We start from the raw sequence: 17031 nt of genomic DNA, 5'->3' as shown, positions 1-17031 counted from the left end.
CTCACTAAAGAAAGATCTGGACACTTTGGTGGTATAGTTTATTGTAGTTAAACTCTTTATCCCAAGGGGAGTGCAGAAGACAAGAATGGAGGAAAGGAAGATTTAGCATAACTACAGGAAAAGTTTCTGCACTCTGTGGGCTGTGAAATTATGGGAATTCTTCCAAGGAAAGGGGCAGTGATGGTATCATGAGGTTTTAAATGTATAACTCTTTTAGAAATAAAGGGCAATTATTATAAAATAGATAATGTGGGGTGAGACACTTAAATCTTTTCATGCTTAAACAGCAAATTCCCTGTAAGGAAATTCATCTATGAAGGACATGTGTAGCTGTGTAACAACCCTAATGCGATTGGTATTTTACCCTAATAAAACATACCTAGAAATGGCATCCAGCCAAAGTTTTTGAAAAAAAATTGTGAAAGCCCCTTGTAAAATCTATTTCAATATCCAACAGATATTGCAGATATATCCAAAAGATTCTTAGTAGATCTTTCCAGGTTTTTTTCAGTGAGTTGATAGCTTGGTACATTTTTACCAATAAATAGAATAACAACTATTATATATACATCCAACGCAATTCTTCCAAATATTTTGTTCCATTCACTTATAAGAAATAAAATGTAACACAGAGAGCAGGTTTACATGTTTTATTTAGATTTCCCAACAAATGAATGTACTTGTCTCAACAGTTCAAGGAGGAGTATTTGTAATGATGGCTTTAATGCAACTAGAAGCATCAACCACCACAATGCACACACCAAAGAATATTCTTATATATTGTATATGTATAACAGAATCACTGTGCACAGAGACAGGATACAGTAAATATTAACCAGGATACATTAAATTCCACCTTAAAAAAAGTTACAGAACACATTAAATGGGAACCACAGGTAAAGATGGATTATGGAAGATTCCTACATGTATTATGTATAGGTATTTATAGAAATATATATATATAGTTTGGCAGAACACGCATATGACAAGTTGGGATCTGGAAAGAGGAAGAGGAGGAGACACTAGGATGAAGATGCAGGGGAGACAGGACACAGCTTTAAAATATATTCAAATGATGTAAAAAATAGGTAACCCCTTGCTACAGACCTGTCTAGCATTGCTTAATCCTTTGCATGCTGGAGACAAGAAGTGCATTGTGTATATGAGCTAGTCTGCTATAGGAATCTCATAGCATCACATAGCCTGTGCAGAGCATTGCTGAAAGCATGGACAGTCCTCTACTGGTGTCACTGCTCACCTGTTTGTTGGAGCCTGGGTTTCTTTTACTTTTGCTACTAAATAATCTGCAACATTCCTCTCTTACCATTTCCAGTTGCAGACATCTATAAAGTAGGTTTTGTGTATTTCCTACACACAGACATGTAGAACTTATTCTGTCCTATAGTCTATACTAATAGGAAAGTCACTGCTACAACCTGAGTTGTAACTAAGTTTTAACTCTTCTATATCCATAATTTCCAGCAAACATCAAGATCACTATTATCCAGTCCTGAGGTAGGCCATTACTTTATCCAGCCTCCTGGAGAACTGCATATCCACAGATCATATACCAGCCAAAACTTACAGTTTACAGTTGTATCCAATTTCTTTAGATGATCCATAGACCATTGTTAATGAATCTCATGGTGACTTGAAGATTAGCTATCCAATCCCCTTACGCCATAATAGTTTAATTTGTAGTCCACCACTTTAAATTATTGCCTACTGCAGATGTTGATCCCAACACAGTGTAAGATTATGGCTGTATACAACTGCCTACGGAAATAGAAACTCACCACCTTGAAGCAAAAGTTTAATAAACCAGTTCAATTGCTATAAACACTAGCCTGTCAGGTGACCCACACAAAGGTTTATGTTTATAAAATTGCCAAAACATCTGCTTTATTTTCAATCCTGTTATGTAATTTTGCTCTCTGTTCATAACTTTACACTCTCAGCCATTAAAATGGAGCTGAAGTTTGGTTTACATCAGCTAGAAAAAAAAAGAGGCTAACAACATGACCCTACAATAGGGAGGCAGATATTAGCTCTTAACTATTCCATATGCACCTTCACTCAAATATGCAATTCAAGGATTTTAGGTGCTAATTCCTCCCTGCAGGATTTCCCTGAGGAATAGGTTGAACGGTTGCTCTGCACTGTCACACCAAGAGGCAAAAATGTATCATATTAATTTCTTGAGAAGACCTTGTCTTTCTCTTACAGAAATGGAAGTTACTATATAAACTAACAATTTTTAAAAAGGCCTTGATTGTAACAGAAGTCACTTAAATAGTGGTCTGCACAATCCCCAGCTTTTCATATGGTCAGTTTTGATCCAATAGATCAATACTTTCATGCATCATCAAATCACACATGCAACTCTTTGGCCTTTCTTAGATCACAGAACAAAAAGTCACTTGGCTTGTAACTCTTTGTGCTGGGAGCACCACTTAACTCTTATCAACTATTTGCAGAGCACCAAAGAAATTCCATTGTTGACTCCTAGTGCATTTTACTGTTATTATATGCTTGTCTGACATTTAACCATATTTCTACTTCCTCTTATTCCCTTTCTTCATTTTGGGGTGCCTCTTACATCCAATCTCAGGAAAAAGCCCTAAAAGCACTGGACCAGATGCAAGATGATTTGCTGTCATTCTGATTATAAGATCCCCAAGAAACGCCAGACGCTGTTTAAAGGGGGGAACAGGAAGCAATACCAGTAAAGAAGAATAATGAATGGTGTAAAGGAGAGATTAGAGGGTAAAAGGGCATTGGTACTCGGGAGTTCAGCAGGAAACCTCCATTGTGTGATTGATTTGGCCAATGCCATCACTGCTTTCAGACTGGGTGCAGGGTCGAGGACGGGCTCCATCCACAGAGCTGGCACTGGTGAGAGAAGCTGTGCGGGAGCGAGCAAGTCGGGTCATACTTGCTGAGGGCACTGGAGACAAAGAGAAATATTCACTTTTTATTGAACTTTTTGAATGTATAATAGCATCAAGATAGCCAAACAAAACCAATCCAGGTCATTAACCCAAAATTCAAAGACATCTGAAGTCCTTTTCACCTCTTCCCAGTACCTATTGTGCTTAATTTGCGCCCCTCCCACCCTATACCAGCTTGTATATAATAAACTAACAATTTGGGCATTGAGGAGTAGTGAGTGCTGTAGGCAATCAGGAATCAGATCTGACAGCAGAATGTGTGTGGCTTCTCTATAGATGACTTAATAAAAAAACAGTATAGACATGCCTCTCATCATGCTTCATATCCGCAAATAAATACATTAAAAAAAAAAACAAAAACAATGTTTATCATCTAAAGCCCCTGTGAGGTTAATCCATTGTATTAAAAACCCAAAAAATTGAAAATGGAATATTTCATTCTTAGTGACTAAATCATTTTAATGACTTGTGGCTTGGCATTTCTAAATTTGTACCATGAAGCAAAGCAATAGTGCTTTTAAAATGTGGTCATTTTGGAAATGAATAGATCATGAAAAGATGACTGACAATCTATGGCACCTGTCGCATGCTATATGATACATTTTCACTAGGATTTGACATTTTTATATTGTATAATGACATTTTAATTGTATGCCCCATTTTGACATGAGGTGATTCAGCTGGGCTTATGTAAAATAGTTCAAAAACACTATCTGGACTTCCAGAAATACATCTAAAAGTATTTTTTTGTACACAAACATAACTCATTTCACAGATTGAAAGAAAACCATGATAATTTGTAAGCATTGTCCAAAATCCCTTAGACCCACAATATAATGCAGCTCCGCCCTTAGCTGTACCATTGTAAAGTGATGGATTCTGGGAGACTGTTTCCCCAGAGACTCAGTGCAAAACCAGTGCATGTTGGCAAAATGCTTGTAAGAGTTATCGCGGTTTTCAAAAAGGAGGTTATGTTTTCCCTTTTTGCATTAATAGATGAATTAAAGGTTTGGGTAGTTTCTTAAAAGTTTCTTCTGATATATTTTTTAAGCACTATTTATACCATAAATACTGTCCTCAAACGCCTTCTAGATTGTTATATAATACTTTATTAGCAAATCAGGACAAATCATGCACAGACTCAGTGGTGAGCATCTTTTCATGGGCCTTGGGTTTGCTTTTGCATTGAAGAGACCTACAGAATGTCCACTGGTTGACCCACAACTGATCTGATCCCACAATACTACTAATACGAGCTACCCTCACCACTACTCATAACCCACCAGCCTCAGTAGTAGTACTTATACATATTGTTTTAGACACAGAAAATTGTAGATTTCACTGAGAGAAGCAAGCGGAGGTAATTCTAGTTATTATAGTGACTAGTTATGGACTTGACCTGGTTGGACCTGTTTGCAAGAAATAGAGATACCCAGCACAAAGCACTCGGTTTGGTTCTTTCTGTTTAGGCTAGGAAGCAGAAATATTAAAGCGATACTGTCATGGGAAAAATATTATATTTCAAAATGAATCAGTTAATAGTGCTGCTCCAGTAGAATTCTGCACTGAAATCCATTTCTCAAAAGAGCAAACAGATTTTTTTATATTCAATTTTGAAATCTGACATGGGGCTAGACATTTTGTCAATTTCCCAGCTGCCCCAAGTCATGTGACTTGTGCTCTGATAAACTTCAATCACTCTTTACTGCTGTACTGCAAGTTGGAGTGATATCACCCCCTCCCTTCCCCCCCCAGCAGCCAAACAAAAGAACAATGGGAAGGTAACCAGATAGCAGCTCCCTAACACAAGATAACAGCTGCCTGGTAGATCTAAGAACAGCACTCAATAGTAAAACCCATGTCTCACTGAGACACAGAGACACAGAGACACATTCATTTACATTGAGAAGGAAAAACAGCAGCCTGCCAGAAAGCATTTCTTTTCTAAAGTGCAGGCACAAGTCACATGACTGGGGGCAGCTGGGAAATTGACAAAATGTCTAGCTCCATGTCAGATTTCAAAATTGAATATAAATAATCTGTTTCCTATTTTGAGAAATGGATTTCAGTGCAGAATTCTGCTGGAGCAGCACTATTAACTGATTCATTTTGAAAAAAAATAATTTTCCCATGACAGTATCCCTTTAAGAACAGAGAAAGCAAAGGGTGGGTCCAGCAGCCCAGCTCAGCATTAAGAGTGGTATACAAAAGGACAGAGGAAAACATGCAATGTTCAGTGGAAAGGAACACAGAGAGCATTCAACAAACAGCAGAGCAGGGGAACAGGGGAAAAGTGCATCAGGGTACCTGCTCCTGCACTGGCACTCTGTCTCCGATCCTTCAGGGAAGCAACTAGGGAGAGAGGAGTAAAGGAAAGAAACAAAGAGGGAGACCGTAGACAAAGACAGGAAAACAAAGTGAGTGTGAGAAAAGGAACACATATATGACAAAGAGAGAGCAATAAAGAGAAGTGATAGCGAGAGCAGAATAATTTTTTAGAAATTGGTGTTAGAATTGAGGAAAAAGAGTTGTTTAAACCAGGATGGCAGAAAAATGGGTATGTAATAAACAGTGAAAATGTAAGGCATGTGGTGATAAAAGGAATATTTTGCAGATAACACAAAAATAGTAAAGCACATGAAAAAATAAATAAAACCCAGCAGAGTTGCGGAATAGACAGGGGCATGAAGGAAAGAAGTGAGACACAAAACAATACACATACACAAAAACAATGGCAAAAAGGTAAGAGAATAAGTGGTATGTAAAGAGTAAGAGTGATTTAATAGGGCGTTGTGAATAAAAGAGAGAATCAGGACCATAAAAAAAATCATACTCAAGACAAAATTATAAAACACCACCAAAACATAAAAAGAGACAGAAGGCCATAAAAGTGAAATGGCATGTGCCAAACAGAAAGAAAGGAGAATATTGAGAGAGAGAGAATACAGAGATAAAAGTGATGGAAAGAAAAAGGGAGTAGATGAGGGGCACAATAAGGTGAGATTGCATAATAATTCAGGTAAACGAATGGGGAAGAAGAAGAGAGATGAAGAAGAGAGATAAAAGGGAAGTGACAGAGAGGGTAGATGCACAGTAGCACTTATGTCCAGAATTAAGTTATAGACAGAGGCAGATGCAGACAGAAAAAATGAGTTTTCTCTCAAAACACACAGCTAAAGTTTTAGACATCAAATACCATGATAACATTCAAACACAAACATACAAAAAGAACAGATAAAGTGATGGGCACAGGATGCAGAATGGAGACACTAATCATACATACATACATATAGAGGGTAAAGGGTACCTGAAATACTCCCCTACCATACTGCAAGATTGTTGTACATGAGCCAAGCATTTTAACCTGCTGCTTTTTAGACATCATTTTATGCACTCTAAAATAAACAGGCATACCAAGCTTTCATACAGGAACATTGTGTCAAATAAGTTTCCACACAACACACATTTATTAAAGGTGGTTGATACCTACAATCAATACATATTATTCAGTAGGAAAAAAGGCGCTTAAAAGTACTAAATACCCCAAAATTGTCATCCATGTACAAGAAATTGTGAATTTTACATTGATCTGGGTTAATATCTTGGTTATCCTAACAAGAAACAATTTGTTTACACTTCATCTGCACACAAACAGCTAGCACTGGCACACTCGATACAAAGTGAGCACTCATGCCTCATACACACATTTACCATTCATCACATACACAAATCTGACATACCTTACACAAATAACTAACAATGTTAAAGCCAGATCCAGTTCCAAAGAAATGAACTTACTGTATCCCATGCCTTGTAGGAAATATTTAAATGCTTCAGTCAGTTTTCCAGGCTGTTCAGAAGACAAATTTACACAAAACATTTAAAATGAACACTCCACTGATCTGTATTCATACGCCTCAATGACAAATTCTGACTGCAAACATAACACTTTATTTTCACTCCTGTCCAATGAATCATCATTGAAATGTGGCCTACATATACTGCCTGAAACATTATAGGTTATATTATTATAGAATGATTGTTTAAAAGTATAAACAAATAAATTAGCAAAGTAAGTATCTGTATGCACAAGAAATTTAAAAATATAGTCAATTAAAAATAATAATAATGAGAAAGGGAAATACTAAAAAAAAAAAGTAAAGTATTAAATCCCCTAAATTCCCAGAAATGATAGGTTTTAGACAAAAAAGAGATTTCGTAACATAAAAAGCAACTGTATACACATTGGAAATTACCTGTGTCACCTGTGGAAGGCCACCAGAATCAGCCATCTGCAAAACAGGAGATAGTTACAGTGGCTTGCCTTGGGACTAAAAGATAGCACAAGTAGACACAAGCTCAGGATGCAAGGATCAGCAAAAAACGGAATCAGGAAAGTGAAAGTGAATTTAAAGGCAAAATATAGCAGCATATTTTATCTCCCTCAAAGTTGCAACCTTTATATATTTAAAAATTACAAACTCCAGCATACCTCCACTAGTATCTGGAAAAGAGAGCTGCTTCATAGTCATGTTACTGCCTACATCCAAAAATATGACCCCAGAATTGTTAATACGGTATACTACAGAAGGAGTACATCTAATGTAAGGGGCATATTTATTAACAATGGAGACCAGCGATCTAAGGGGCGTATTTATTAACAGTGGACACCAGTGATGTTGCCCAGTGTAATCAGATCTTTGCTTTTGTTTTCTAACTTGGAAGTGATTGTTCAAAGCTAATTGCTGATTGGTTGCTATGGGCAACATCACCAGTGATGTTTGTCTCCTATGTTAATAAACACACTTGTGAGTGAGGCTAAAGAAAGTACCCCCAGTTAGTAATTTCCTAATGGTGTACATACACAAGAGATAAAACAAAGGCAGCCTGTATTGGCAAACTGTAGATTCTGGCAAATACTGCATAGTGCCATACACAGGCTCTAATTATCAGGGGGTGGGGCTTTTCCTATATTGGATCCATTTACGGTAGTTCCTGACAATGAGACAAAAATATTTAGGGTAACTTAAGGTGGCCATAGACGCAATGATCTGCTCGTTTGGCCGAACCCCGATTTCCCCGATATGCCATTAACGAGCATGGCTATATCGGGGGTAATCTGATTGTTCGATCAGATCAGATTACGATGTGCAATGGGCTCCGGCGGGATCGGTCAGGTCAAAATCAAACCTGACCGATCGACCAAACTACCGATCTCCGCCGGATGAAAGCTATCGGCACACGCCACACACAATACGAAAATCGTACGAATCCTCGATTCGTACAATAGAATCTGTGTGTCTATGGCCATCTTAAGTTGTGGGAACAATGGGAACAATAATAGTTCAGTTCAGCAACACATACAAGATACCTTTAGGAATGTTGTGTTTGTTGGGTCCAGCTTTGAGTTACATTCAACCTATGAAATAAATAAGACAGTTTTATTTCTTATCTGCATATGCATAAGGTTCCCACAGCCCTCTTAGCAAGACAAAAAACCCAACTGGTTTCCTTTGTGTATATATATATATATATATATATATATATATATATATATATATATATATATTTATAATACACAAAAGCTATGAATATCCTGTAAATTATATCCTTATAAACGGTGAGTTCTGATGTCATCAGTTATAAACGGTGAGTTCTGATGTCATTTCTGTCACATGACTCACTGAAATTTGTGTATTATAATAAATAAAGTACCCCCAGTTGTAAAATATGAGGATATTAGAAGTTACCTCGGAGTTCCATGACCTGTATAAAAACACTTGGCCTTCGGCCTCGTGTTTTTATATGGTCATGAAACTCCTCGGTAACTTATAATATCCTTATATTTTACAAGAGGGGGTACTTTATTCACTATATTAAGTATACAATCCCAAATGGTAAGATTAGAAAGAAGGGTTGGACCATGGCAGGGATACTGCATAGAGTTAAATATAGCCCAACTTGTTTACAGTAGACAAGGTTTCTTTCTTTCTTTTTCTTTATAGTTTTCCAGTTAAAATTTATTTATTTTTGCTGTACTTCATGTATAACATGAAGGGGACTTTGGCATTAAATTAATGACTAGAAGAATTTGGCCACCATCACCTTTACTGTTAAAAATCTCTAGCAGAACTGAGTCTTGTCAGTAACAGATAATCTGATTTAGGACCTCCTTCTTTTCACACACAGGACTGTACACACTCTGCACTGAACTTTCAGACCTGGCTGCACACACAGTACAAGTATAGTACAAGCCATTACACCATTAATACAGAATACTGACCACGCTGTCTTCCGCTGGAGCATTATCGCCAACCACCAACATCACTGGTGCCCTAAAAGCATGAATGTATGAAAAGTTAGAAATGCATGAGAATTTGAGAATAAAAGAAGGTTTAAATGATGGAGATAAAGCTGGCCATACATACAGAGATCTGCTCATTTGGTGATCTCTCCCCAATATGCCCACCTTGAGGTGGGCCATATGGGTCCAATGATTGGATCACAACGAGGAGAATACAGGTGGTCGATTAAAGACCACATCAAAGAACTAATGTGATCCTCCATCTGACTGGATTTGTAAATCTGCCCAATCGACGTCTGGCCAAGTTCAGGGCAGATATTGATGGGGGAAGCCTGTTGGAGGGCCCCCATACACTGCCGACTTAATCTGTCGGTTTATATCGGTCTGTGTCTGACCACCGACCGTAACTCTAATAAAATGGAATGGACAAACTTTACTTTTGTTCATTAACCCATATAAACCAAATAGACTAAAGGTTTGCTCTAATGCAGGACCATTGTTGTTGATTTTTTTAACTGGGTCTACAAAATATAATTTAAACTGAAAAACAGCATAGAGAGGAAAAAAGTCAGCCTAATCACAAAATAGTTTCTCCAGGGTCTGTTGTTGCCTGAGGCAGCAATTCAGATGTCACCCCCTCATGCTTACCTGTTCTGCATTGGAATGGGTTGGGAGGGGGAGCACTGCTAGTGCAGAGAGTAGCTGGAAAAATTAAAATTAAGGTTTTAACAAGAGGAAGCATTCTGCTAACCTGCTGCACACTGCTGCCTGAGGCAAGGTTCCCACTTTGCCTCAAGGCAGAATTGAAAATCTGCACATTAAAAAGAAAGTGGACAGTATATTCAGGTTTCCAACCAGAAAGACTGTAGTTTTCCAACATAAATATGAATTAACTATAAAGAAAGAAGGCCTTGCATCTGCTATGGGGCCAGGAGCTAGAGAGTGCCCAGTGGGACACAGACTGATAAGCTATTTAAATGTGTGTTTTTTAAAAATGGCTTATACCCAAACTTAAGGGGGTAATATTTTTGGGGGCAACAATTTTGTGGGCCACATCAACTTCCATTTATGAGACAATGCCAATTTTCAACAGCAGTTAAGCTGTTTCATATTTTTCAGGAATTGATTGTGCTTATTACCATGCGCATTATATAGTTACAACATTTATCATCATACATTGTATTAAATTGTCTACCCAACAGCTTTGGTGGAAATCATTCAAAATGAATTTAAAAGGACCCACATTTAAAGCTTATAGAATATGTTGTGGTAAAAATGTTGGAGTAAAAAGAAAAGTGGACATGTGTATTTGTTTCACTTTTTATATACTTTAATTAATAATTCCCATAGTGCAGACCTTGTATATTTATCAAAGAGTGAAGTTAGAGATCTCCACAGACCGCAGAGTGAAATACCGTCTCTCTCCACTCATCTCTATGGGATTTTTAAAGGCATATTTGATAAATTTTGACCATTTGATAAATACGCCTTTAAAAATCCCTTAGTAATGAATGGAGAGAGGCGGTATTTCACTCTGCAGACAAACAAACAAAAAAAGTTTTCTCACCTCAAAGTCTTAGCATTTGGAACAGTTCCAGGACGGCTCATTTCCAGATCTCTTCGACTGAAACAAAATAAGATATAAAGGATGTGTAACAGACCCATCTTACACTGCAATTGCATATAGGTTGGATATAGGTTGGATGTAATAACCCAAGAGGAGCAACGATGAATATGGGTGATTAAGTGATGTAGTGATAATAAGTGGTTTCAGTGGCGCAATAACATAGCAACTGACAGAGCAGTAAAGTGGAAATGATCAGAACAATGACTTTATGAATAGAATAATAAAGGGCGGGTAGTAAAGAGCTGTTACATTACATTCTGATATGGAGCCAGGGCTGCCATCATAAATCACGGGGCCCCATACAACAGAATAATCAGCCCCCCCACGAGCCTAATGGTTAACCAAAATACCCATTGGTGGCCAGGGCCCTAATGGTCCCAGGTGCAAAACTAAAAAAAATAAACTTTTTTTCCAATATAACTTTTTTAAAAAAAAACCCACAATAGCTCTGATTACTAAATGCACAAATCTTTAGGCGGCGATGGCTGCATTACTCAAAATTCTGGATGGCAAGAAAGCAGCGAGTAGAGTTGTTTCTGACTAAGGTTAGGTTTGTGGAGAAGCAAAAGCATGAAACAACCCTCTGAGCTGCTGTCCTGCTGTCCAGAACTCTGAGCAGCGTTGACCGTTTCACTGCAGTCCAGTCACTAGCTGCCTAAGTATCGGTAAGTGGAGTAAGTGGAGTGAAGAGGGGAATCACAGGCAAGAGATCAAAGAGATAAAAATGTTATGGATTTTTCAGTAAATGTATATTGGAAATACTTTTCTCTTTTATTGGAGAACATGGGACTAGGGTCTTAGTATATGACTTTACATCCCCTTTAAAGAATGTGCTGTGACTCCCACAACTCTTCATTAAATGGTGCCTGCCCCCCTGCATTGCTGCACTCACTTAAACAACCTACTTAAACACCTGTTTGGTGAATGCAAATCTCACTCTTGCTTTAAATAACTCTTCAGTGGCCAGTCAGCTACCTGGGGAGTGTGTATAATTCTTCAAGTCTCCATCAGCATTATTTGGAATGTCCATATATAAATATTGACAGCATATTTCAGTCAGTTTTAGGCCTTTTTTTTTGTTTGTTTGTTTTGTGGCAGTTGACTAAGGGTAGGACTCCACAAACGATTTTGTCACTATCCAAAGCGCTGCGACATAACGCATGCGACAAAAATAAGGTAAGAGATAGAATTTTCGCATGGTGTTGCAGCGTTGATCCGACGCTATGCGACTGTCGGATGCAGACGCAGAGTGCAGCGTCTACATCCGACAGTCGCGTCAGATCAACGCTGCGACACCATGCGATAATTCTCTCTCTTACCTTATTTTTGTCGCATGCATTTTGTCGCAGCGCGTCAGATCGTGACAAAATCGTTCGTGGAGTCCTACCCTAAAAAGATTACATGCATTTATGGAACAATCAGGTCTTTAACTTTTTCTATATGTGTATCCTGGACTAATCCAGGATAAGATAGGAGAAGTGAGGGGTCTGAGCTGGGGTTACCTGTTGTACATGTTCCAGAATAGCTGCAAATTGCTCTGGTTCACACAGCTGCTGATCTGCTGCCGGTAGTTTTGCACAAGTTCTGTGTTATTCATCAACTCCTCCTGGATTTTGGGACAGGAAGTACATTTATTAAAGTACGGCGGCAGTATTATAATGGCTTTCTGTAGTTATACTAAGGTGGGTAGGGTACCTGGCTAAATAGGTGAGACAGCACAGTTTCTGGCAAGGAGCTGGTGAGCCCAGAGAGCTGCATAAAGACAGAAAAACAAAATGTTGGTATGCTAATAGAATCTATTATCTTAATCACCATTTATCTATCATATCCACACAAGGCCCCAACATTCCCCATACCTCCCAACATTTTGGAAATAGAAAGACAGAGAAAAATTTTGACCATGGCCATTTTTGTGGCCACACCCCCTAATTACCAGGTTCATTTTACAAAATGTGGCAGGTTATGAAAGTCTGAACACATTTCTGTGGTTTTTATGTGTTATTACAGTTTTGCTAATGAAGGTGAATTGCCCTTTAAGATGCAAGTCACAGTTTCCCCAAGAGACCTGCTTATCTTAAATTGTTACCATTGTTGCTTTGCTTATCTTAGATTGTAACAAAGTATTGAAGTGCATCTGTCACAATTTCTGGGCTCTCTGCCAAAAGCCAATTAAGTTTTAGAAACGTTGTATCTTTTTCTGGCTGTTCAGTGCAGAAGATAAAAGAGATAGTTGGGACATATTAGTAATAATCCAGGACTGCAGGTTAAACTGTCAAAATCTGGACTAAAATCTGGACTGTCCCACGAAAAATAGGACAGTTGGGAGGTATGCCTATACATGCTACCTGCAAAAACAACAAGGTCCTTAATATTTTTGACACTGTGGTTAAATGGCCATAAAACATATACACTTGTATCTGTAACCTTATTATGAGTTAAAAGAGGCCCTGACCAAATGTTGGACCTCAAAGTGGGGCCAATCCCAAAAGGCCATGTTTCCTTCTTCACATGTCTCTGAACAAATGCTTCACATATTGATTCAAATGTCAGCTGTGTATTGCCATGTCCTTATTTATTCTGCTCCTTGCAGGTCTTACCATTCAGTATTCCTTCTGTTTTCTTTACTGTAGTCTGCCCCATATTACACTTATGTATATAATGTGCCATCTTACCTTGGAGGCTGCCCAATCGATCCACCCTTTTCCATTGGGATCAATGTTAATCAGAACCATGCCTTCCACCAACTCTGGGAAAATCAGCTGTTGGCCAGTAAAGGGAGATTTGAAAACCATCAATCATAAGCCACAATACACAAAAGGTAATAATATATAAATATTTCTAATTTTACATTTTTAAACTTTAATTCATCAACCATATTCCTAACCAGGTACCACCCCTCGGAAATATATGTTTTTACCAGGCAAAGATTACAGGATGACTAGTAGCAAATAGGATAGTTTTTCAACATGTTTGTGATTTTCTTCTTGGTTTGAGGGTATGAAAATTTCTGGGCTTTAAGTAACAGATTACTATTATTCACAATAGTAGTTAATATTATAGCTATCACAGTTTACACATACACAGTACCACTTAGTGGGGGGTAGGGGGAAGAACTCAAAGGTACTCAGGTGATACTGATTTCTATATTTTAGTAGTTTCAATCCCTGGACCCAATATCCTGTACTTGCCACTTTTCCCCCCACTTATCACTATATTTTCAGGACTACAGTTTCTTTAACTTGTATGCCACTTAGTGTCTTACAGAGCATACATTTTTATTTGACAAGACACTCCAGGTCCGTAGCCATTTTAATGCTGCGTTTATTTTTTCTCAGAAGTTTATGTAAAGAATACATTTAGATTTTCAATGTTTTCAAGTGAATGGTAAATGAACTTGCTATTGAAAGCAATATCTGTCTGTCTATATAATAGCTTATATTCTCAGCACTTCTAGTTATAACTCCTGAAAAGAAAATTTCATTATGCTCACCGGGACACACTACAACCCACAAGATATATATTTAAGCACACTCAGACTTACAGCAAATTTCGCAAAGACATAGGCTCCTGCTCCAACACCGATTCCAATTATACTTTGAAACCTGCAAAAGGGAGAGTAGTTAAGTAGCAATGTATTTTTATACGGCCTTTTAACTGGGTACGCTCATTTCAGTAGCTGGTATCCAACAGCATTTGCATTTCATTGCATACACCTGACTTACCCAAAGTGCTGCATGACACTTGGTAGCATGGCTGCCAGTTGCTCCATTGTGGGATACTGATACCTAGAAAAAGGCAGATAGTTATTGGCAGAGGACTGTATTTAATACAATAAAATAGGTTGTGGAATTTTACTTACCCCTGAGGAAACTGTGATGCTCCCACCTGCTGCCCTGGTGCATCCACATGGCACACCACAAAGTGCTTAGTTATCTCCTGCATATCCTCATAGTTAAAGAAGGTGTTGAAACAAAGTTTGTCTGGAATGAAATACAGTGAGTGAGATTAACTGAGATTTGCATAATTGTATAAAGTAATAGGGGTGAAACAATATAAATAGCAGGTCAGCAGCTGCTGGGAGTACCGAGAATATCGAACACTCATTGTGGGTCTTGAAATACATAGTAGTAGTAGTAAAGGTGGCCATAGAAGCACAGATAATACCTTAATATCAGTGCGTGTATGGTGGAAAAAGAGCCGACCAATATCAGCAGAAAACTTGAATATCAGTCGGCAGGTCGATCGGGCTGTACGGAAAATTTTGATCAGGTGCCTTTGAAGGGACCCAAACATTGGCTATAATTAGTGCTGAATCATCAGATACAGGTAGAATTCTATTGTTTCTACCTGTTCTCAAAGCTTCTGGCCTCTTCTCACCTTACCACCTGCCCGCTTGATCCAATTCCCTCAAAACTTCTCCGCAATACCAATCCTTGTCTAATCAAAGCCTTAACTCACCTATTTAATCTTTCACTCTCAACTGGACTGTTTCCTTCTCAACTAAAACATGCTCTTGTCACCCCCATTCTGAAAAAACCCTCTCTTGATCCCTCAAATCTTGACAACCTCCGACCTATCTCTCTGCTACCTTTCATCTCTAAACTACTTGAGCGCCTAGTCTACAACCGACTTACCTCATTCCTCTCTGACAATAACCTGCTGGACCCCTTACAATCTGGTTTTAAGCCACAACACTCCACGGAAACCCTGACTCGACTAACTAATGACCTTTTAACCGCTAAAGCCAACAATCATTTCTCACTACTAATACTGCTTGACCTCTCAGCCGCATTTGACACTGTAGATCACCCTCTCCTCCTCCAGTCCCTCCAGTCGCTTGGCCTTCGTGACACAGCCCTGTCCTGGTTTTCTTCTTACATCACCAATCGTTCCTTCAGTGTCTCCTACAATGGAGTGTCATCTTCTCCCCTACCTCTTTCTGTTGGAGTTCCTCAAGGCTCTGTCCTGGGACCATTACTATTCTCCCTCTATACTTCCTCCCTTGGCAAATTAATAAACTCATATGGTTTCCACTACCACCACTATGCTGACGATACTCAGATCTATCTCTCATCTCCTGATCTCAACCCAGAACTCCTAACTCGCGTCTCCTCCTGCCTGTCCGCTATCTCTACCTGGATGTCGCAACGCTACCTTAAATTAAACCTCTCTAAAACTGAAATGGTTCTCTTTCCTCCAATTAACACCAGTAGCATCCCCGAAGTATCCATCATAGTTAACAATTCCACTATCACCCCCTCTCCCCAGGCCCGGTGCCTTGGGGTTATCCTAGATTCTGCCCTGTCATTCACTCCTCATATCCAGTCACTTATTAAATCATGTCACTTCCACCTAAGGATGAAGGGAGGTTTATCCCCCCGAAACGTTGATCACGAGGTGATATAATAAAGAGGGGTGTCCCCCCAACTGCTGATCATAGCGTGTGTGCGGATCCGTTTCTTGTTTGCTGTTGCTAAGGGACCTGGCCGGGGTCAACGGAGAAACCAGCACCACCAACGCAGTGAGAGGAAAGGCGAGTGTGCGGTAGGAACATATAATACAGAATCTGTTTTGGCACTTCCACCTAAGGAACATATCCAAAATACGATCATTTATCACCCAAGACGCTGCCAAAATTCTTATTCACTCTCTCATCATATCACGTCTAGACTACTGCAACTCTCTTTTAATTGGCCTCCCCCTCCAGAGACTGTCACCTCTCCAGTCCATAATGAACACTGCTGCGAAGCTCATACACCTCAGCAACCGCTCCTCCTCTGCCTCACCATTCTGTCAATCCCTGCAATGGCTTCCGTTACCTTTCAGAATCAAATTCAAATTAATGACACTGACTTTCAAAGCACTTCACAACTCTGCTCCACCCTACATCTCTGAACTCATCTCTATATACTCACCCACTCGCTTACTACGCTCCTCTACTGACCTGCTACTCAACTCTTCTCTCATTACCTCCTCACATGCTCGCATTCAAGACTTTGGAAGGGCTGCACCCCTCCTCTGGAACTCTCTCCCACGGTCTGTCCGACTTTCTCCCAACCTTTCTGCTTTCAAAAAATCTCTGAAAACGCACTTCTTTCGAGAAGCCTACCCTCACTCTGCTTAACTACCAAACGCAACACCACATACAG

General features: G+C 39.0%; 1 protein-coding gene across 8 annotated transcripts in view; it reads right to left on the bottom strand.

Annotated features, from left to right (window-relative positions):
* Window positions 1-635: 635 nt before the first annotated feature.
* The window catches only part of ndrg4.L (NDRG family member 4 L homeolog), a 52252-nt gene continuing 35856 nt past the window's right edge, over window positions 636-17031 (bottom strand). For 4 of the 8 annotated variants that reach the window (XM_018256759.2, XM_018256756.2, XM_018256754.1 and 1 more), the window contains 13 exons: window positions 14742-14862; window positions 14605-14667; window positions 14424-14484; window positions 13555-13641; window positions 12578-12634; window positions 12385-12488; window positions 10823-10879; window positions 9235-9286; window positions 8323-8370; window positions 7208-7243; window positions 6750-6801; window positions 5259-5303; window positions 636-2947 (listed from right to left, as the gene is read on the bottom strand). In XM_018256759.2, the coding sequence (XP_018112248.1) occupies window positions 2793-2947; window positions 5259-5303; window positions 6750-6801; window positions 7208-7243; window positions 8323-8370; window positions 9235-9286; window positions 10823-10879; window positions 12385-12488; window positions 12578-12634; window positions 13555-13641; window positions 14424-14484; window positions 14605-14667; window positions 14742-14862 (938 nt within the window). In that variant the 3' untranslated portion in view covers window positions 636-2792. 8 annotated transcript variants of the gene reach the window in all.

The sequence above is a fragment of the Xenopus laevis genome, chromosome 4L (assembly GCF_017654675.1).
Source record: "Xenopus laevis strain J_2021 chromosome 4L, Xenopus_laevis_v10.1, whole genome shotgun sequence".
NCBI lineage: Eukaryota > Metazoa > Chordata > Amphibia > Anura > Pipidae > Xenopus > Xenopus laevis.
This window is presented reverse-complemented; position numbering and strand designations above follow the sequence as displayed.